This window comes from Phalacrocorax carbo, chromosome 5 (assembly GCF_963921805.1).
Source record: "Phalacrocorax carbo chromosome 5, bPhaCar2.1, whole genome shotgun sequence".
In the NCBI taxonomy this organism is placed as follows: Eukaryota; Metazoa; Chordata; class Aves; order Suliformes; family Phalacrocoracidae; genus Phalacrocorax; species Phalacrocorax carbo.
The window spans coordinates 14239247-14263268 of NC_087517.1; the positions used below are offsets into that span (position 1 = coordinate 14239247).

The 24022-nt window shown below is 42.8% G+C and overlaps 1 protein-coding gene across 5 annotated transcripts in view; it reads right to left on the reverse strand.

Moving 5' to 3' along the window:
• GLI2 (GLI family zinc finger 2) overlaps positions 1-24022 on the reverse strand; it is a 205089-nt gene that overhangs the window by 146223 nt on the left and 34844 nt on the right. For 2 of the 5 annotated variants that reach the window (XM_064451242.1, XM_064451241.1), the window contains exon 2: positions 6511-6673. In XM_064451242.1, the coding sequence (XP_064307312.1) occupies positions 6511-6643 (133 nt within the window). In that variant the 5' untranslated portion in view covers positions 6644-6673. Of the gene's footprint in view, positions 1-6510; positions 6674-24022 lie in introns of those variants that run through there. The other 3 variants (XM_064451247.1, XM_064451246.1, XM_064451244.1) reach the window with 3 other exon arrangements.

Below are 24022 nucleotides of genomic sequence, written 5' to 3' on the forward strand. Positions count from 1 at the left end.
TAAATATAATCCATTATCACCACTAGATTTTCTTACTTGACTATAAATGGCCAACCCACAAATAGGTACGTTTAGCACCATTTAAAAAGGTTATATTTAGGTACTCTCTGAGAGGCAGTTTACTGGAGTCTAAACTGGATCCACAGAAAAGAAAATATATCAGTACTTTCCAGAATAAGCTTTTGGAGCTCACAAAATAATATAAAAGTGGAAGCTATGATTATTACTATTATTAATGATAATAATAACGCACTCACAAAATATAAACTTCTCTCAGGTGGTACTTAGTGGTTGGGATCACCAGGGCCAGAACCAGCCTGTGAAGAATACCTTTTTTTAATTTTAAACTCATAAAAGCTTTTCACGTTTGTGTGTGATCCTGCCATGTAGTTAGGTATAAGGTTAAATTGCTCTGTCTTCAAAGTACCTCCACATCTGTAATGGGCTGAAATTGTAGGACTTTTACTATGACAATTTGGGGGAGCTGTATACAATCAGCAAAGGCTGGCTGATATTATAAAGTTGCTGCATCACCAAATGATTTGGTGATATGGACTCTAGCATCATCCATAAGGGCTACGCAATGTGAACAAAAAAGTCTATAAACATTAATGGTTATCCTCTCTGAGGCTGCACCTTTGCCCACAGGGCTGACTACCACACAGAGAAATCCAGTATAGGGGCTCGGGAAGGCGGTTTCTCCCAAGAGGGGAAAAAAACCCAAGTGGCCAAGAAGCAGGACTCCAATCACTTGATTAGGCAAAGGAAAGGGTTACCCTCCAAAGATGCATTGATGACTATTTTAGAGACAAGCCTAGAGAGACCCAGTGTTGCAAGCCATGGATAGAGGAAAGAGAGCAGGCAGATGAAAAGACACGCTTTTTGTGGTACAGGTTGTAGCAGTTTTAGCTACTAAAATTCTGTCCCATGTAGGTGAAGAAATAAACCCACTGCTCCCAGAGTGTCCTCCACCATGCCCGCACATCAAATACTGTTCATTAAACATAAAAATGGTGCAGCATGGCTTTAACTTCATCCATCTCTACAGGGATTCCTCTGAACTATCCCAAAGAGCAGGCTTCAGGTGACTAGCATGATTCAAATCCGGCAGCTAGTCGTGGGCCTTGATATCCTGTGACTGAGGAACTGCCTCTGCATGGCACTGGTCTGAGTGTCTGAGACCTCTGACTTCCCAAAGGGACATGAGTGTGTACCCAAGAGAGGCCTATGGGTAACCTGACCAGCCAGTGGGGCTATGGTGATAAAGAAACCCACTTTAAGACCCAACAGATTTACTTTTATATAAGACTGATGAAAATGTTCAGGGAAGAAGTACAATTCTTAATTGCTATGACTCTTGCAGCAGTGTTGCACTGAAGCCCTACCCAAGGTGGGGGCCAGTGAGCTATATGTAGTAGACACACAGTGGCTGTCAGGAGAATTTAGCAGTCTAAATACTGGGATTTTCCCATCATTCTGTTTTAACCACTTGCCCCCTTCCCTCCCACAGCCAACCAAGACTTTTGTGTTAAGTGCATGTCTCAAAGTTTTAAGTTGTATACAGCAAAGCAATACAGGGCAGGGAAGCTAAGAATGTGCTTGTGCTGGTCATATTCCTTTTCCTGGAAAATGTGAACAACTGAATGAAAAACATTCTTTGGAGAAGATCCCTGCCCCTCCAGGGTGGACAGAGGAGATGACTTCATAGGGGCTGTTCTCCTTCTAATTTGTCTGAGTCTTAGGCGACACAAACTATATATTTTTTCAATGCGCTGAGGTCTACTGGGATGCTGGCATTTCCTCCTCCTCATTTACATGGTCTTCCCATAATCCAGCACTGAGACAAGCTGAACTGCACAAGGACTCCCTGCCAACGCCACTCGGGGCTTGCTTATAGAAGACCTCTGGCGAGCGATGCGAGGTGCTCCCTGCCCTTCTCCTGTGCCTATGAAAGGGCTGAGTGTGCTACTTCTGCAGCACTGAGCATTCCTGCCAGCCCATAAATCAAGGGACCAAACTCCATCCCAATCTCTGATCCACTGCAGAAAAGCCCCACGCTCTGCCCTTACAGCACACACAGGGCAAAGGGCTGTATTTCATCACCTGAAGCTTTAATATCAGAAGAGAGTTGTTACCTCCTGGAAAAAAAGGTGCAGCCAGAGTCTTACTGGTTCTGCAGCTTGGTTGCCCCATGTTTACACCAAATGACTTGTTGAACTTCATTATATACAAAGTATTTCCATAGATCAGAGGCAGGGAGACCTGTGCAGCTAACATAAAATAAATTACCACCCTGTGATAAATAGTTCTATTAGCAATCCAGATTGTTAAACTCAGATACAACAGGATGAAGGGAGCACTGCCCCATTCATTCTCCCTGCGGCAGATACTGAGTTGTAAATAGGTTATTTTGTGTGTAAATAACACATTAAAACTCAGCATTAGCCGTGTCTTTTGATAGAGAGGAAATTGTTCCAAATAAATAATCTCGGACAGGAATGTAAAATAAGCCAGATTTAATAGTGCATGCCTGCTGCAGCCGTGTTAAACATGACTAAAATGATAAACCCCAGAATATACTAATAGTAAACTATGCTCTGACATCAAAGTAATGAGGCTGTATTTTTACCCAGCTTTAGAAATGCTAAAATTAGTCTTGACAGAGCCAGACATCAGAAAAATGTTTCAAACATAAACACCATCAATTTGGGATCTTGGTGTTTGTGTCATGCTGAGGATGGGGTGGAGAGGGAAAGGTGCATTCTGGGCCTTGTTAAAGTCAAGCAGTTAGCATTTAGGAGAATTTGTATTTAATTTTTATTACAAGATGAGAAACCCATCTTCCTAAATATCTCTGCCTTTGAAAGAGTGCCTTATTTAAATTTCTCCTCCAGCCATGTGCCTGGGCTTCCTCGTGCGTGCTGACACAGAGGATGCCGCAGTGCTAGCCTGGAGGACCCAACCCCGTCTCGCTCAAATGGTGCTCTGCTCCAAAGCCTCTTACTCTACGCAGCAATATGCACTTTCTTTCAGCAAAATGGCTTTCTAAACATGAAGTGTTATGAGTTGCCCTTCCAGAAGCAGAGGCACCGAAAGTGAGAGGCTTTCCTGCAGATCTGTCTATAGCTCCTGCATACTGTCATTAAAACCAGCTTCCATCTGTCACACACACACATGCGCACCTATTGAAACAGAAGAGAAGAGCTTTGACTCCTTGACTGGCATGATTTATGGAAAAAAAGAAAATTAGGAAAGACTTCCCTGATGTCATTTCTGCAAGACCAATTTCTGAACATCTGATCAATGAGTTACTATAAAAAAAATGCCACAGAAGATCTCTAAAATGGCAGTTTCAGTAGACTAAAAATATGAGATGGCTATTGTTAGTATGAAAGGACCCTTCTCCACTCACAACATCAACAATACTGATCTCTTTTCCTACAGCTATAACGTAATTTGTTCAAGGCTGCAAACATTCGGGACCAATATCCAAAGCAAGGGAACTAGAAATGGGGACTGGACATGTTATTACCTTATAATAATATAGTCTGAATAATAATATAATAAAATAGCTATTCTTCAATTATTTAACTAATATTCAGTTTATTGCTTCAATTACCTTAATTATAAATAAAACCTTATGAATCTATTCATTTCTACAAGGGAAAAAGAGAACCTTATGATCTGAGAAACATGCTATGTTGGCACTCCATCTGTGTGACTCAGTAGAATAAAGGAGAAGAAATGTGTTGCAAATTATGTTTGTTTGGCTCTGGAGAGCAGCTTGGGGATCTGCAGCACTAGCTGAGCCTTGCTGCCACTTTCTCACATGCTAGTACAAAGACTAAAACCTCTAAAATAAATAAAATCAAGAGTTTGTTTTGGATGAGAATAAAGACTTGTTTGTATGGCCTCAAAGCAGGGTGGGGAGCTCAGAGGCCCTCCCTTTAAAGCTGTTCCCCTCCTCAGGCTGAACAATGTAATTAATCTCCATGCCTCTTTTTCTTTCTTCTTTAAGAACATGAGCATAAATATGTATATTTCTGGCCTGTTATGAGAAATTACACTAGGTTAGTGAAGCAAATACGTTATATTAACATGAATACCATGTAAGTATAGTCTCATCGCTACCCAGCCTTTTTGTTATTATCTGCTAAAGCACACCTTGCAATTAACTGATGTTATAAGATGACTTTGTATTAATTTTTCTACTTATAAGCACAGGCACCACGCTGCTCCCTTTCAGAAGCATGTATTACGTCTAGCCAAAATTCAAAGGAAAGCCCTCTAATCCACAAGAGCACGTGCATCACCTGCAGAGTCCCGGGGCTGGCATCTGATTGCATGCTACTTTGCTGCTAGCCATTTTAGGTCATTTATGAGCACTTCTCTTCACAGCATGACATAGATTTCGCTCTTTATATCTCATTACACAATGCTTTCATCATGATTCTCCTGACATCTTCAAACAATCCTCCATTTACTTCTCCACTTCCTCTTAATAAAAGGAGAAATATTGAGCCCATAAATCATTCCTTCCAAAAGGTGAGAGCACACTGCTTACGGGACATATAATACTGGATGCTTAAAAAACAATAAAGCCTCTGGGGGTGTCAAATAGGCTGACGGACACGCCACCTCAGGGGCATCCTCATTTCCATTGCCTCTCTGGGAAAGTAGTGACTGCTTCCTCAGTAGAGGCACACCCAAGGTAAGTGCCTAGTGGGAAGAAAGTGTTTATTCACAACAACATGTCTGTGGGTTTTGAATTTTAGCACATGCGTGGACTTTGTTGGCACCGATCAGCCCTTTGGATCTGCCAGTCACTGAGATGATGCCTCAAGTGGGCCGCCTCATCGTTCCTAAAGCCTGTGCTTCTTCAACAGGGATCAAAATCTGCTAGGGGTGGCAAACTTCTGCATGTTGCTCTCTCTGTTTTTCCCCTATTTCTGCTGCCTTGTGAGCCTCCTTTTCTGCCACTTTGCATACTGCTCACAAGGAAGATGGCTCAAACCCATTCAGCAGCATGAAATTGTGTTTCCTCCAAACAATTCTGTGTAAATATTTTCTAATTCTTTTTTAAGAAAAATGTTCCTTTGGCTGACAAAGACTGACAAAATTTATCAAACGCATTAACTAATCTGATAGATTATAATCTGGCAGCTGCTGCCTTACCCTGTATATTTGAATCTTCCCTGGTCAATGTGGAAATGAAAACTGGGTAGCAAATGTGTTGAAAAGGAAGGATAAATGGAGCAGATTTAAGCAGTTTGGGCTGGGAACTATCTTCAAAACTCAGCCAACAGAAAACACAAACTCTCTAGCTGCGCTGTGTAAGAAACAGAGGAGCCCGCAGAGGAGTCATGCTGCTCTCCTGGGGTGATGAGAAACCACCCTGTAGTGAAGGAAGGGGAGGGGAAGGGTTCATTTTGAGGTAGACTCTGGCTAGTAATAAGGTATATTTTAAAGAGGAAAAAAAAAGCTGACTGCAAAGTTTACACAGCTGGGCTGTCTCTTGTCACATCCAAGCTGGTGCAGCCCCTTCTAAGTTTGTCTCCTTATGCCCTGTCCAGAAAGGACACCCAGTTCCAGTCCCCAGCAAGGGCAGTGCGATGCCTCCCTGGCAGGCACAGCCTTGCCCACAGCTAGAGCCACCATGAATGGCCCTGGCACCGATTTGGAGATCCAGCAGCACATGTGTACCAGCAAGGGATCTGTTTTCCAGGGCTGTATTTTGCCTGCCATAGTGGGCGGGAGGAGGCAGGAGCAATGTTCCTGCATGTTGCCACACACACTAGTGTTACACCTACCAAAGATGACCCCATGCACCTGTGGGTGTCCACAGGAACTTCCCAATTGAATTCAACACCGGGAGGATCCAAATCTTGCCAAAAACACTGACAGAAAAAGAAGTCAGGACCTGAGCTATTTCTGACATTAACAGTAATGGTGCAAATGGGGGGTTTCTTTGTGAAACTTCTTGCATCAGGGCTGGACAATCCCAAATTCCTCCCTAACCATGAAATCCCAGCAGCAATGGCTGAAGACGTTACAGTCTGCTTAGCTCATTAGCAGATCACAGCTGGCACACGACACCCCTCAACCACCATGATAACGGGGTACTCCCCCAGCTCCAGCCAGCCTTGCCAGCCACCCTTTAACTCCTCCATGAAGGAGCTGCAGGCAACGCGCTGCCTACACCACACAGCACCAGCTGGCCAGTGGCAAGGAGTGATGGGATGCCTCGACTCTCCCGCAGCCACCTCTCACCACCCATCCTCTCCCTCACTCCAGTCCAGTTCTCTAGGAGCAGCAGTGACTTGTCACAGTGCAGTGATGTTTGGACACCACGCGGTGACACAGTTTCCTACTCCTGTGACCTCCGACGGCCAAGACCCCCAATAAACTCAGCGTGTTCACAGGAGGACAGATGCCACCATACTTATTAAATTCTTACAGTCTAATGAAAAACACCCCTGCTGCTTTCAAAGTGTGGAAAACATAAAGTACCTCCTTGTGCCACTGCTGCTCCTGCAGCTGCTAAAGGAGTGGGTTTCTTCTCTGTCTCTGTAAAGCCATTCCCCTCCAGAACTGCACCTTTCCCTTCTTTTTTCCCAGCAGCAGTTGAAGCAGAAGTTTCCATCTTAGACGTGCATCTTCCAGATCAGCGACCCTACAGAACATGAAACAAAACCAGATTCTGGTAACCACTCAAAAAACAGGCAAAATAGCTCCACGAGGAAGCAGGTGATGGTTCATCAGAGCTCAAAGGTAAACGGTGAGCAGCAAAGCTTTCCTGGGTTTCTAAATCCAGCAGCACAGCCATTACAGGCAGAAAGGGCACAACCCTGCAAAGGGATGGGTATTCTCACATCCCACTAGCTTCATGCAGTTGAAGACCTAAAAAGACCAAGACTAAAATACACTTTTTCCCTGCTTAAACTTGGGCTGTATAATAAAGCTGACAGCTCCAAAGGGCTTTCCAGGAGTAAAGGATAGGTGAGATGCAAAAATCTAGCATGTATAAAAATAATTTGTCCATCCTATATATGACCTAACCCATCTTAACAAAATACTCAATCAGCTAAAAACTTTCAATAAAAATACATCTAAAAATACATTTAAGGTTTCCCCCTCACCACCAGCTTGTGCTTATTCTATGTACTGGTTCTGAACCAGTGCCCTGACCAGAACATTTCAACAGTGCTTATGGATAAGCCACAGCAGCTCTGCCAGAGCCCATCTAGCTGTCACTTGTGAGGACTAACATCCACCACTTCCTGACCCTCTCAAGCAAGTTCTCCTATCCTGACCAGTCACATCTGAAAATCGGCTACAGTTTTACCTCCATTACAAATGGTGAATTAAGTGCCAGTGGAAGCCCCGTGAAACAAGAATATACCAAAGCACAAATAACCTGGGTTGGTTTTTTTTTTAATTAAGTCCATGAAAAATAACAGCTCCTGACCTTTTTGTTAGTTTGATCATTTGTTCTGCATGACTCAAATGTATCTTGTCTCCCAAAAGCAAACATATGCGTATCCCAAATTTTATGTAAACCTGGGGCTTCTTTTAAAGAGGAGGCATGCTTCATTTCTGACTGCAAATATTTTTGTTTGCCCCATTTTAATGTGTTTTATTTCAAATGTCTCTGTGTGACTCCTGTTTTCACAGAAGCCACTCAATTACCTGGCACTACTGGCCTCAGGTTGGTCTTGGGAAAATCTGCTGCTAGTTCCTGCTTTCCTCTCTAATTTTAATGCAGATCTGCAATTTTTCACATGCGAGTATTGAGACGAAAATTTTTTCAGCTCCTGAGATACTCTGGAGCACGTGGTCTATTTACCTTACTGGAATTAATAAGATCAGCCAAAAAATATCTGGGAAACCAGAAAATTTTTGTGTGTACAGGTAGTTTTACTGCCATTGTGCCAGCTCAAACTTCCCTCCCTTCGCTCTGACTTTTGGGCATCTTAGATTAAAAAGTTAACACTCCTAAAAACTCATGGAGTTAACACTCCTAAAAAGCACATGAAGATTTCAGAAACTCCCATGTGTGATCTGTAACTTCTGCCCTTTAGTTGTCTGTGACCCTGGCATAAGCACTTAGTTTTGTGGTTGTTTTTTCCCTCTCGCTATTTTGCTGGTTTTCAAGTAGGTTTTGTGCTGTAACTTCAGGACAGACAAGCAGGAAAGTGCAGTCCCTCTTTCCCCAGGATGGGATGAGCTCCTCACCTTAGCACACAGACCCATGGTCCCAGACTCCCTTGCACCCATCGTTGGAGACCCTCCATGTTGCATCACTGTTCAAGACAGGCTGTCCTAGACCCCTTACTCCTCTTTTCCATGGCTACTTTAAAAACTTTCTCTTATAAACACAGAGCCACCCTTACTGGCACCCCAGAGGGACCCAGCGTGTGGCGAATGTGGTCCTTCAGCATTGCCACAACTGCCTGGGTTCCAGCAGCTTGGTGGCCCACCAAAGGACCGTGTGCTGCAGCCCGAGCAGCTTATCCCAGGAGCCTTCAGGCATGGCTTGCATTAATGGGACCACTAAGTGATGGATCTGTGGTCATGATTTATAGCTGTAAACAGCAAAGCTTGCATTAGAAATGACAGGACCCACAATTACAGGCTTTACTGATGACACAAGGCTCCAGTAAATACTGAGGTGGCACCCCGAGGTCATGCCCCAGCATGTGCTGGGCTTGATGGCAAACATGGCGTGGGTTCCTGTGGGCCAGGACTTTACAGCGCTTTAATCCAGAAATCAGATTGGGTTACAGACCATGTATGAAATAAATATACTCAAACTGGAGGAGTATTTGACCTAGGTCTGACAGCCCGGGCTTCTGTTCGTTAAGCAAATAAACTTCAGAGGCTATATTACTAGACCCCCACCTGTTTCTTCTTAGTCCCTCCTTTCAAGGCTTTGCACTTTTGTTTGAAACCAGACGCTCACCCTCGCACCCCTCCCAGCCTCCCCCCTCCCTGTCTATCCTGACCCTCCGGGCAGCCTCATGTGTGTGGGGAGCATCTTTGGAGGGCTGTAGAGCACAGTAGACAGGGAGGGGAAGGAAAAAACTAGTAATAGAAATCGTTCTCCTGCAAAACATGCAGGTTAGAGCCATGCTTTTTTACAGAAAGGTGCCTGAAATTAGATCTCTAAATCCCTGCCACAGACACCTCAGTCGGGACCCAGTTTTTCAGATGTGTCATTTATCCAACCAGAATTTGACAAGAGATCAGGCCCGTACTTGAAAAACTGGCCTTTGTATCTGCATGCTTTCTTTTCAAATTAATTATAAAATTTTTTTCAAAAATCAAGTTTTTCTAATAAATGGCTGTATTAAACAGGTAAATCCTTCTCAAATACTGGATTAGGAAAAAAAATACAACTACTCTAATCTTAGAGGATTTAGTATAATAAGTTTATAATTATTTTTGCGTCATAAAGGTGCTTGAGGCAGAGCAGGCTGGATGCGAGGCTCTGAGCTTTTCCCCAAGTCAGCAGCAATCAAAAGTCATTCTCTTTCCACAGCCACCCATGACCAGAGCTGACTGTCCCAGCCCAGGAGGACACGAGCATCCTCCCTGGCCAGATCCCACCCTGCTCAGCACCTCCATCCACAGCCCAGGACAGAGACGAGGGAGTGAAGGAGCACCAACTCCAATTTTGTATCCCACCTCCTGAGGTTTCATGGATGATGGCTGAGAGGCAGTGACCAGCAGACTCCCCCCACTGTGCTTTGGTGTGGAGTGTGACCAGGACACAGTGCTGGAGCTCTGGAGATTTAGGTTCCCATCTTGGCTCTGCTACAGTCTCCTTTGTGTCCCTGGGCAAAAAGCTTAACCTCTCTCACAGCCAGTTTCCACAGCCGTAAAATAGGATATAACACTTTGCTCTATTTGCAAAGTGCTTTGAGATCCTCGGAGGCACAAGGCTATGGAAGTATTTTTACTACCAGTATAAGAAGATATATTGATGGAGGTAGTCAATCCACACCATCCAGGAGCACAACATTCATTTTTTAAGCAATACATAGTTTGCTTTCTGTTCAATGCTAAACTTTTTTTGCTGCTCTGTGCCACACAGAATTTATAAATTCAGTGACAGATTAATCTTAGCAGTGAGCCATTTGGCATGAAAAAGGGTTTCACAGGGAGCCTGCTTTTTCCTGTAAAGAGCATGCATTTAGGAGTGACTATACGGAGAAAGACCCTGTGCACTTATTCAAGCACAAGTCTCTGCCCTCCGTCATTACTCAGAATTAGAAACCCAGAATGGATTACTCAGATTGTTCCTAAGGTTTGTAGCTTTCTCTGCAGAAGGAGGGTTGGGTAATTGATTTTGACACTAATACCAGCACTATTCATATGCCCTGTAATATAATTCTGCAGCGACACTAAAAAGGCAGCCATCTGAGATCTGAACAAGGAAAGTGCTATATGATTTGCCCTACACAACCCCAGCTATTTTAACAGCTGTGTTGTATATTAAAAGGCAGAAATCCCAACAGAATTAAAAACAACAAAGTCACATTTGCCTTTGAGGGAAAACAAGAAGCCATAAACTTTCCTAATAAAACAATCCCTCCTGCTAAGTGCTTGAGGAATGGTCGAAAGTGCTGTCCCAAAATGCCTATCTCTTTTGGAGTGCATCAGCCTAAGATGGACTGCCAGCAAACTTGGGAATAAACAGATACTCATCAGCCATATCCCCTGCACACCCTTTTCTTGAAAAGACATTATTTCCTTCTTTGGGAATTTTCTTCCATCAGGAAACCCCCTTCCCCCCCTCTTGACACAGCAGAACACAGATTTCTGCTCCCCAACCTTTTCTGTGAAATACAAGTCACCAATTTTAGCCACCTCTCCTCGAAGACTAAATACCAGCACAAGAGTGAACCTCTTTGGCAGAAGGCAGGCACTGCCGGTGATGTTCTGACACAAGCCAAATCCTCCAGAAGCCACCATGGTCACTGAACACCACCTCCATGCCTGACAGCCCTGTGGGGCAGCAGGAAGGGATTTCCAAAGGAGGCCTCCAGCAGCCACTCTGCTTCTATGAATGTTTTGCGCTTTCTCAGACCAATTACTATCCTCTCCTTCATTTTAAGCCCATCTCTACCTGGTCTCCTCACACACCGCCCCAGCAGTGCCAGCGAGGTGCCATCACCCTGAAGGGACATGATGGAGGTGTATTGGCTGCTGACACGAGCACCACCTCCACCGCAGCACAGCCAGGATGAAGCACCACTGCTGCTGGCTTCTAGTGTGACCCATGGGAGCTGGAACAACCAAAGACAGTCTTCGCACAGCTCTCACCAGGTTTGTCCTCATGCACCCACAGGGAGAGATACTTTATCTGTTCTGCCACAATGCCCCCCATGTAGGGGCAATACCATGTTTGATAGTTTTCCCTGGAGTGCCATTTTAGTTAAGATAAACAAAGATACTCCCACCATCTCTTCTTTTGCAGTGGAGTGTGTCATACAACTAAAGCCTTCTGAATACACAGTCTGCTTATGAAATTCAGTGTGAGCCAACTGTCTTGAACATTGGTTTAATACAGTGGCTGCTGTGATCCTTTTCAGACTCCCAGGGTTTGAGCCAAATTATGTTCTCAATTACACGGAAGTAGCAGCAGTTAACCCAGTGAAGTCACAGGCTCTGTACCACAGCAAAACTTGACCCTTCTATTTTCTTTTATATCAGCAGCAGCTTCAAATTACTAAAGAAAGTTTTTTCTGTACACATGCTGCTACTAAATATTGGGACTATCCAAACACACTGTCTGTTGTTGAAGGATCTACAAGTGTTTACAGAATAGCAATATCAGGTAAAAGCAGGATAAATATTAATTCAGAACTAATCACTTTTGGGGTCCTCCTGACATAATGTTTGCTATCATGACACTTCTTAGTAATGGTCTGCTTGGGCCAAACCTACAGGGTTGATTACACACAGAAATTAGTGTTGTACACTGGGGCATGCACGTGTAGAGCAGTAGCTGCCTGTTTGGAGGCCTCTTCTGCCCCTTCCAAGCTTGTGAAAGCTTCCGTGGTGAGTCCATATCAGCTTCTGGGAGATGTTATGGGGAGGGAGAAAAGGAAGCAGACGTGACCCCATGTTGACAGAAGTGGTGTTCGGAGGGCACAGAGCTGCCCATGGCTCCTTCCATTTTTCTGTCTCCTTCCCCAACTCCTGCTTAGAGAAGTGCAATACTGGGCTGCCAAAGGGAGGGAGGAGGGAGCTGTGCTGGCTTTCAGCAAAGAGGAGAGAAACACAAGTTCTGCCCACCCACCCCCAAATGTAGGGCTAAAATTGCTAAGAAAGCTGAGCATTCACAAGGTTTCACCAAACAGTTCCAGCCCGTGGCAAAATTTGCATCACTCAAAAGAATGAAGAGGAAAAATAAAAAAAAAGAAGGTGGGGGCGGGGCAGGGAAGAGACAAAAAAAAAACCAGGAGAGTTGGCAACACTGCAATAGTTATACAGGTTCTGGAATGTACAAAGGCTGAAATCAGAGACTTAGCTTCTCTTTTGAACTTCAAAAACAACAAGTCTCTTCAAATCACTCTGTTAATTGGCTTTAAATTAGAGTTCTAAGTTTAATGAACAAATCTTTCGTGTACGGCATGAAACGGATACGCTTCTAGATTAACTTCCTGATCAACACCATCTGCCATTTCCATATGGCAACAGCAAACCAAAAGCATGAGGAAGAAGCCACTCTTGCCTTACTGTGAAGCGTCAAAGCGCACCCTGGACTGCCTGGTTCTTGGCAGTGTTTCTCTGTAATGGGATAACCTCAGAACATCACCTCCAACCAGCTCCAGAAGATCCAGGGATATTCCAGGCATCGATGGGCACAATTCTGCCCAGGGAGGTAAAGAAACGAGGCAAAGTACAGAAAAAACTTGACAGGAGAGAAGGAGGGATGTTTGCAAGGATGATCAGTTGGATGTAGAAAGAGCAGGGGACTCCTGAAGATGGAGAAGAGCCTGGAAGATAGAGAAGCAGCTGAAATAAGGGGAAAGTGGGATGACCTTACAGACTAGAGTAAGCAAGATCTTACTAAAGAATATGAGTGAATGGAGGTACGGGCACAAGGCAGGCAATAGCAAATCCTGTGAAGAGAGAAAAGAATGGCATGGGAAAGAAGAAGAAAGAGGCTGCAGACAAACATGGAACCATGGGAAATGGAGATACATAGCCCTGCTGGGGCAAGGGAGGGCACGACATGACATCTAGCATGGCAGGGGAGGCATGACACAGAGGGAGGAGAGGCAGAAAACATGCAGGAAACTTGTAGGAAAGCAAAATGGATAAATGCAAGGGTCTCAGAAGAAATATGCCCTGCAAACAGCTCCAAGAAATGCAGTCTTCCAGCGTGCTCTTTGTAGCTGAAGTACCCAGACACAAGGATATAATCCAGCACTTGGCATGGTGCCAGGCACGTGAAGGGAAACAATGCCAGATACACCTCAGAAAGAGCCACAAGCACTGTCTCTCCTTACACTGACACTGACCACAGTGGCCTTCCACTTATATCAAACAAGGCCAGAGGAGTTAGTGGTGGTTATCAGAAATCATCACCATCTCGAAGGTCTCTAAGTATTCAGCCACCTGTTCCGGAACTAGCATTCACCAGCTGGATGCTCCTTGGAGACCTTCCAGCAGTGACCAGACACTAACGGGCCCTGGACAGCAAGGGTGCAGTGCTGATGTCTGCACAGGGGCATCCAGCACCCTGGGACCCCCAGTCCTGGGCAGGGCTGACAGATGGGAAACAGGACCTACAGGAGATGTGTGTTCTTTAGGAATGGCAACCAGAAATCAGGCTATCCTACAACACACCATGGCACCAGGTGACAACTCTGAGGCCACTGAATTGAAACATAAATGTTTTTTCCCTTTCTAAAGTAATTTACTTTCTGGGCTGTGGTAATTGGATAGGAAATAGTATTGAACAAAGAAGTTTACATTTCATCTGTCCTTTGGGTTTAGCCCACTGCTTGTATTTCTCATGAACACTAGTGTCACTTTAATGTTGCTGCTTCCTTACAAATAAGACCAATTTATAAAATATCAGATAAATTTGAATCGTTTCCCCATTTCAAGTATATTTTCAAGTTGCCAACCTGAAAGCCTTGAACAGAAATTATCTTTCAGATTCTGGGTTATAAACAATTACAATACATCATCAAAACACACCAGCAGACATAAAAGCTCAAAGCCAGACACAGATTCAGCATTGGTCCATGCCGAGACATGCAGGCTGGGGTACATGACTTTCCCTCCTCTCTCAGAAGTCATCTTTTTTTCTTACTTTGGAAGAACTGAGAAGATGGAGGAGTAGGGGCTGGAGGGAAGAGCCTTTTGCGGTGGAACAGGAAAACAAAGTCATGCTTGTACTTTTACAAAGCCAATCCTACGTGTCTTATCATGAGAAAATGTTTACTATGCGAATTCCAACATGTGAAAAACCGTCAAAGAAGATAATCAAGACACTCCTGCATTCAGACTCTGTGTTAACATGCTGCAAAAATATGAGAGGATGCCACCAGGTAAACAAAAATTGCTCAAAAGTGATGCGTCACCATTATAACTGGTCCACAAATCTTCATTTGTTTTTGTTTATTTGTTTGTTTTTGTTGTAAGGGAGAGAGAACTTTGGCAAAAGAGTTGTCTAAGTTTGTTTTTTGATGTAAATCCAAAGAAGCTTTCAATTTCCCGTTATAGAATTCTCTGGGTTTTTTCCAAAAAGGAAAAAAAATATACAAATATTACCTATATGTGTGCACATGTATCTAATGAAAAAACATTGTTTTAATTTTTGGAAGCCTTTGCACACCAGAATAGAAAAAGAAAAAAAAAACAAACCACAAAATAAAGAAACAAAAAAGAAATCCCTTCATCAAGTCTTCGTGCTCCAACAAGAGCAGAAACTGTTAATAACTAACATGTCAGATAAAACATCTGTGGTACTTGGCAGATATACCAGGGTGGGTAACAGCTAAACACAGACTGTATTAAGACCAGGGTGGAGGACCAGCAGTTAAACTGTTTACAGCAAAATTAGACTTTAATTCCAAATGAGTGATAATTAACCTATTGACTTTTCAATAGGTTTATGAGTAAAAGATACTAACAAACTAAATTACATGTACTATAGGTGGAGCCAAAACTGATTCTGAACAGAGATGTTCATGCAGGTTCCATGGAGCAGATGAGGACCAATGCAACAAATCTGTTTAGGAGGAAAAGAGCTGCCTTGAAATCTGACAGATTTGAGAGGGCTTTTGAGAAGGTGGAAGTGAATGTTTTGTTGGTGGTGACTGAAGGAAAATCTTCTCAGGGTTTCACTTCCGTGCTGCAGTAGTTTGGGCACTTTCAACTCTCATGAATGAAACCCCAAATACAAACCACATGCAGTGAAGTTTAATGGGTTTGCTTTATGTAGGGGTGGGATGAGTAATATTGTCTTGTAGTGACTAGTCCATCCAGATGACATTGAACAGGCTCCAAAGCTTGGATAAGAAAGCCCTCATTTGGCTCAAGGAAGGAAAACCTTTATTTTAAGCAATGAAAGATGAAGGACTGTATCCTTGCAGAAATTCTGATAGCAACTGGGTTCTTTCAGAAAAAGTTTCATTACAAAATTTTGGTTTATTTTTAAACATTCCTGTTCACTTCATCAGCCTATTGAATCCTGCCTCTGGAGGCACACGTGTAAGTATGTAGAATAGAGAAGCCTGGGAAGGAAACAAGAATGTAATTAAAAACAAAAAAGCAACACTTCAATTGGCTCATTTTCCGCTGCTGAACACATACACCACACAAGCTGCTATTCCACACTGGGTAGAAACACATATTGTCTTTATAAGACTACAGTTTCCAGCTGAAGGCAGGATGCAGACCACATAAAATGGTTGGCAATTCATAAACCGGAGAATGGAGAAAAATTCATCCAGATGGGAATGGGAGAAGAGTTTCTGAGAGGATCTTACAGTATTTGGGGTTGGAAGGGAGGTCACTGAGTCCAGACTCATGCCTACAAATAACAAAGCATTTGCAAACCCCCAAACTGTTGAAATATCTAACAGTCAATGTAGTAGGAGAGAACAGAGCTATATAACATGTACCCATGAACTGCAACACAGCCTAGTCTGCAAGGATGCAAATACACCAGTGAAGAAAGATTCAAAACTGACCAAGAATCCTTGCAAGGAATTTTATATGAGGGAGAATGAAACTAATACTCTGAACAGCACCCATTTCTGCAAGCTGCGACTCAAGTTGCAGGGCTACATATGATTCCAAAAATTAACGGTTAAGTAAATAGTGAAAGACAGAGCCCCTCAGTTTTCAGCAGTGCAGGTCCACCTTCTACCGAGAAAAGAGACTGTACAATGTGGCTGGCTGTCATTTCAGTGGAAGGGAATAAGTCTTTCAGGAGACAGGCTAAAGTATTCAGGAGGGTATTAAGCTAATGACAAAAGACAAGGGTGAAAATGAGCACTCATTTAGCCAGAAATCAAGATGTCAAGATTAAAATTAATCAAGGTACCAAGGGACTGAAAGAGAAGAGATTCCTTAATTGTGTAGGCTCTAACGCTGTGAACCTGAGTAATAAACAAGAAGTGGAATAGCTCATTTAATATACAAATTAGTCCTGACCCATACTGCTGAATCTGGTGGAAACATTCATATGATTGGAGAGATACAATCATTCTGTATATCAGTGACTGGGAACAAATACAGAGTCATGAGTTTTGTCAGTGACAAATTACTACAGACACGGCAAATAAAGATGATTGCTTTGTACCAGTGACCTGCTCTCTATCCCTAGATGGGTTAGATACAAAGATTATATATTTTAAAGCAACCACGTACAAGGCCACACATCTGGAAAATGATTAAAATGAAGACTGTTTTGAGAAAGACTGAATGAAGATTACTTCAAGTTTATGGTGGGCAAACAGTAGCTTACAAGCTCTATGGAGGTTGCCAAACAACTAAAGTAAAATGTGTTTGTCTAAGCAGAATTTGAAAGGTTATAATGCCTCTCTGTCTCACCCTGAATTGACTGTTACTAGTACATTACGCCAGACTCTGGTGTCCACAATTCAAGAAGAACGATGAAAATTGCAAAGGGTGCAGTTCTATCCATGAGAAAAAAGAAAGAGAGCTTAAAAGAGAGGCTTTTGCAGGATGACTTGATCAGTAATATTTATACACATATGATCAACAAAAATTTGATAACAGATGGTCTTTTACCCAGAAGTAAGGGACATTACAAGAACCTATCACTTAGCCAATTACAGTTACCTAATACCAATTACAAAGTCTAAGAGCTATAAGTTAAACTAGAGAAATTCAGATTAGAAACAAGGCTGCCAGTTTGAACAGAGAAGAACACTGGGTTCGGGCTGCTGATAGACTCTCTAGCACTGCAAAGCTGACATTTTGTTCAGAAATTTTTCCAGAAGATCTGCTGTAGACTAAGACTTGTCACTGGATGTAGATGGGTTTAACTACAGGAGAGTCCTCTGATGTTATAAAGTCAGACTAGATCAGCACCTTGATCCTCTGTATTTTATGTGCCTATGTATCAGTGTGTTCTAAGTGGTTGATTTGCCATACTTTTACAGATCAAAATATCTGCATTTATAATGACTGAATCTTACCATACCTGCCTCTGCTGATAAGCAAAACTAACTTTTACCTTTCAACTTCTCTTTTTTTTCTTTTGTGATAAGGACTTAGTAAGACTCAAATAATAAACATCTCCCAGAACACTGATAAACTCTAAGGTGTTTACGTCCTGCCAATGGCAATGTTGCCGAGTACACATTCCTTTACTATGTAGTTATGTCTACTGTGCTACAAGTATTTTGATGACTGAGACAGATATAAAATGGTTCACCAACAGAACACCATGCAATTTTTTCTTGGTAGCCTACAAGAACTGACTTGGTTTCTTGGTCTGATTAGTACCTGCCAGCATCAAAAAGGAAAGAAATAGCATTATAATTTATTTCATTATCTTGTTATAAAAGCTAAGGGAAAAGCCTTCCTTCTCAACCCCAGCAATGGTGTCTCCACAGCCTACAGAAGACGAAGTGTGGGGAGGTCTGATCCTGCATTATCTGTTTCACATGCAAAACAAGCAGGATGACATCTCCTGTCTGCAAAACTTACTGGAACAAAACTCAGGCTGGCAGTAAACTTCTAGCAAATGTCGGCAGGTTGCTATGGCTCAGGGGACTGGTTTAGGAACCACTTTGTGCGCATGCAACTGGGCAGTCAAAGCAGGTCAAGCAAAATAACTGTGTTTGGTGGTAACCAGGCCAAGGGCTGAGCACTGGAAACTGCATTCGCTCTTGTTGGGTCCCCATGGTCATTCAGAGGCTATACCAGCCTTCGGGGCACAGGGACTGCTGTGGCCGCTAGTCAACACACGAAAGAAAAGATATTTTTTACTATTTCGTTACATAAGACTCAGATCATTAAGGCTAGCCTGAGAAGGCTCAGTAAGTATTTCCTCCTTGTTTGCCTTTGTTCCTTGGTACTATCTAATTTAAGACAAAATGCAAAGGATTAATATGAATTCATTAGTACAGAACCCTTTTATAGGAGCATGTGTTTATACACACACAGACAGCTTTTTTGTACTGCTAATAACAGTTATACTTATTTACCTTGTAGTTACTGTACATTATTTCTGTTGCATATTAATGCATAAGATAATTATACCCTATCTCTGTATCTTTTTTCTGCATATAATCTTGTTGAGTTCTTCCTAGAGAAAACAGTCAAAACAAGATAAGTATTTTACCTCTGATCTGCAGCTCCCTCCCTGCTCCTAAAGTTTCATCTGCTCTTTTCCTCTAATCACTTCACTTCTCCCCAACTATCTTCTAAACCACGTCACAGCCACTTTTCTTGTTGTCCCTGCCCTTTCTCTCCTTTTTCCTGCTCTTTTTCCCCACAAACCTGGTCTGCTTTGGTCTGTCTCTTTCTAAAAACAAAATCCCACTTGTGCCTGTAACTCTCATTCCATCTTCCTCCTTGTTCATAGCTAAGCTGTACCCAATCCCCTGTACCCAGTTGCCTCTGGGATTTCTCTCCACTAAATCTTTCCCATATTTTACTCACAGATCAACCTAGTTCAGACCTGATTCCCTCCAACCACACAGAAACCTCAGCCTGCCTCTCAAATATCTTCTCACAGTACTCTGGCCATGGTTAGAAGCCGGCAAAGGATGTCAAATGCTATAGAGGTGGAGAGTATCTTGTTTGCTACTCAGGTCTGAAACCTGGGGTGGTCCTCAGGTTCCCCCAACCTCACTGTGAGATTCTGCCTCTAGGCCACCTCTGACTCCTGCTTCTTCCTTCTGCACAATGTCTTGAAGAGTTTGGCGCTTCCTTGAGCTTCCTGCCACTCACCTACACATCTGAACTCAAAACACCAGTCTCTAAGCCATTCATTTTCATTTACAGCAAGTTCCTTTACATTGGCTTTAATGAGTACAAAGCTGATTTCACAGCCATTCAGAATGTGGGAGCAAAGAGCATTTTCCTAGCTTGTCACTTTGTTCCTGTCACTTTGCTTTACATCCTTTGATGGCATGCTCTTTTGTTTTGCCTCAACTATTGTCTCCCCTTTCAAAGCCCTTCAAAGCCTACCACACTATGCTTTCAATCTCATTGGCTTCAGGGAGACTTCAGCAAATGCATATGCACTTTCTGCAATCAAGGAATATGCGTTCTTTGAGTCAGTTTGGTCTTACAGACCAGAGGTATCCATCCACTTCCAGTCTCATTCATATCTAGTTTTCACCAATGAAACTATAGACTTGGAGTGTCTTCTGTTCTATTATGGGTCTCTGAGATGAGAATTGGATCCCCCTGAAAAAGTCAGGAACTAGCGAGTGTATCTGTTAGGATCCATTTCTCTGATTTTTGAAGTAATACTAAAGTTCTTCAGTTAACTGCCTTTGCACTGTATTTCTCCTCAAGTGAGGGAATAATCATTTACATAACTCATTTACCGTAACTCACTTGTTCCTCACTAAAAGAAAGAGCATATTTCTTGTATCCACATGCTGTCTGCATTACACGTAATGTCAAGGCACCTCGACATTCAAAATTATACTCTAGAAATACCGAAACAACTCTTCAAGTATTGATCCTAACTGCTGTCATAACCTAGCACTTGACTGAAAAGCAAGTTAGGTTTTTCTCTACTGCAGAAATTAAACACGTGTTATGTCCCATCTCTGAAGTCACCCATTTGAGCCCAAAGTTCCATAGAACTGAAAGCACAGTGAAGGGAGACATGAACAACTATAGATGTCCATACAATTTCTTCTCTTTAAATCATACCCACAGCTACTCAACATTTGGCACCACTTTGTCCCCTTCAGTTTTTCCCAGCCTTTCATGCATTAGAAGTAAGACAGTTCAAAACACTTTGTATTTTGGAGCCAGTATTTCCACTGTAAATGCAGATTTTTGCAGATTTATTGCTAACTTATAAAATGTTTATTAGAAAAAGTTAGCAAAAGTGTATCTTTTGAGAATAAAAAAATGTTGGCCATCCTAAATCAGTAGCAGCGAACTGAGAATACATTAGATGTCTTCCTTTAGCACTTGTACTGAAGATCAGTCTTGTTTACATGAATACATCCAGGCAAATGCCTTCAGAGAAACGGACCTGAAGCACACACGGGGTTGGCCTTTCATCACTACACCCCACTGAGATTTTTAGAGCAGAGGACTGGTAGCTGCGAACACTCATTAATGTTTAAGCCTTCCCTCTAGCAGGCCAGTGAAATGATAGAAAACAGACTCAAAGCCACGTGGCTCCTGCCCTGTCTTTTGGTTGGGACCTGGACACAACCACTGCGTCTTGGAGAAAACTCTTCCACCTTTTACCAGACCTGTGGCCTTTCGAGTTACAGCCCCTACAGCTACAGAACTGCACTGGCAGCTAAAGGCATATTTCAGGACCGTGAGAGTCAGCAATCAAAGGAACCATCAGTAACTCCAGCACCCTATGCAAATTACAGTGCGCGAGAGACCTCAAAGCAAACAACATCGTGTCTAAATAACTTCAGGGAAAACACACAGAGGAAGAGGTCTATTTGTTAGGGGAATAAACGATTCCTGTCTCATCAGGTGCAATGGAGCAGCCCTTCAGCTCCCAGGACAGGCCCACTGGGAAAAAAGGGGGCTGCACGCACCATTGTGCCACCCCGCTGTGCTACCAAGACGCTGTGTCTTTGCCAAGAATTGTGACTGTATTACCAATAAGCACAGAAATCTGTATATTATTAATTGCAGTACCTGCTTAGGAGAGTAGAATAAGCTACAACCTACTGAGAAGTGATAAAACAAAGGCACAAAAAGTTTCAATTAATCCTAAAAAACCCAAGATGCACCTTCCTGAAGTACCTAACCCTGCCACTGTGCAACAGTGCACAAGACTAAACAGACACCCAAATAGAACTAATTATTGCCCAGTCTGTTTTGCTGTTGTTAAACTGAGGGGAAAATAAAGTGAAGTAACAATTAAAAGGGTTGGTTTTTTAACGTCATTTTGCTTCCATGACAGTACATGAGGATAGACAGATGACCAGTCAGACAGCCTTTTATTCAAATCCATCCTAACAGAGAGAAATGGTTCTGGATGTATTTTTTTTGCTATATATTCACTATAAAAGGAATCAGTATTACTAGCTTCAAGAAGATACAGAAGTTTATGTGAGGTGAATAGTATATGATAGTTCCATATATCCAACAAGAGAGTTTCACTATCCACCCGTTTAACATATTTAATCAAATTTCCTTTGGGTGAGGCACTCTAATTGCCCTGTGGATCAGCCTTCTAGATCTGCAACATCTTAACCTCCTCTGATCATAGCAGCACACAGCACAATTGCTTTTCATGCTATCCCTGGAAAATTTCTCAGTTGTGCCTTCCTAGAAGGGGGTTGCACCATCCAGCTAATTCTGCTCTACAATATCAGTACTAATCCCCAACATCCTTAATAAATGCAAAAGCACACTTTTCCAGAGCTCCATTCCCAGAGCAGCTTAATTTTGCACTGATACATGATAGTGACAACCAGAAAGGAGCAGAGGTTTCTAAAGAGTTACTCTATGCTAGCAGATGAAATATGCACAACCAGGTACTTACGGTCACTTTTCTCATCTAGTGTTGACTTTTATTGGTCTTGGGTCCTCTGAGGGATCAAAAAGTCTTACCTGTCCCGCCCTCCCACATTTATTTCTCCAACCCATGAAATCCCTCCACTGTACCTTCCAGCTTTAACTTTCACCTTAGACAGGACACTTACTGAGAAAAAGAAATGCCCTATGATTCTCCAGTCCTTCCCAAAGCTTCCTGATCTGCCAGTAAATCAACAGGGCTGATGCATCTCACCTTCCAGAGCTGCTCCTTTGTTCTGCAGAAGGAGCATCACCGTTGTGCACCCCCACAGGAGAGGCTGGAAAAATTCTCTTCACAGCTGTCCCGAGAAGTTTCTACCTGTTTGGTGAGCATTTGAAGTTCGGAGGTTGACGCTGCACCTCTCTGCAAACATCAAGTCATGCCATGATGCAGCAATTATGTATTCTCGCACAGACAGATTCCCCAAATTGTCACAGCGCTGCCTAAGGACTGTCATGCTGCAACAGACAAATGGTCCTGCTCATCCAACACCCTGTCTGACAGCAACCAGTGATGGATTCTTCAGACTAAAATACGAAAAGGTCATTTTCTTTGCCTGGTATTAGAACAAGGTTGCAGAGGGCAAGGAATTTTGCAAGCTGGGGCAGCAAATGATCTCTTTGTGCTATGCAAGGTGAAGTGAGAAACTGGGGAGGAACTCTGCCAAAAGCTTGTGCGTTCATAGGCAGAACGTAGTTAGAGATCCTCAGATCAAAGATGATACAGAAGCACAAACTGTTATCATTAGGGCTTCTCTAGATTTGAATGCTGTAACCAGAAACACTATTACCTTTTCACAGGAACATCTCAGACTTTCTTGCAACTTGCAGAGCTACATGCTATTTTACAAAATAACCATAAACATACTTTCACTTCTCAAGTTAATCACAATTGCCTTACAAGAGATTAACACCATAAAGCACTTTCACAGCTGATGTGTCTTAAAAAAAATTCCCAGATTTAAACTTGTATAAATAATGTAAGTGACATGGAATATAATTATTAAATGTTGTCATTTTGGAAGAAAATTAATTAGCAATAGCTGTAGCTGTCTTGTGTCTATTTAAGCACTGTGCATCTCAATTAAAATTTAATTGCAACAGATTCAGTCACAGCAGGGAAAAGTGATGGAAATGAAAAGCAGCCTGATCCTATATTGCTGTCTACAGGAGAAAGCACAGTAGAAACTGATGGGGGGAAGGGGAAGACAGAGGCAGGAAGGTAAGAAAGCACATTCATATAACCATGCTGCTGCGCAGTCAGGGCGCTCAGCTCCAGTGGGTGCTGTCTGTTCACAAAGCAGCTGACTGGTATCAGACACCAGCACAAACAGAAGTAAACCCAGCTTCTGTTGGAAGAGCTATTGCTTCATATCACAGTAGGTGTGCCTGCATACCCACTGTGGTATGAGAGGCTGCATCGTTCTCCGCGTTACTGTGCCCTTTGCTCTCACCACCTCGTTGAAGTCATCCTGGAGAACCTCTAAAGCCCTGAGCAGGACCCAGAAGGGCCTTCCTTAAGGAAGAACCACAAAGATCTCAAAGACAAAGTCCTTCTGAAGCTCCAAGTCACTAGATGTACAAAGATTTGTTTTGAAGAGGAATAACCCCCTCCAGGTGATTTTGAGAAGCAACTGGGATCCTATATGGCTTTGGATATGTTCTCTAACAGAGGCAAAGTGTGACTCAGGTATGGCCATCATTCACATGTGGAGGATTTTGGGTATCTATGACAAATTGTTTTAAAGAAATTATACAGCCAGGAGGAGTTATTCAC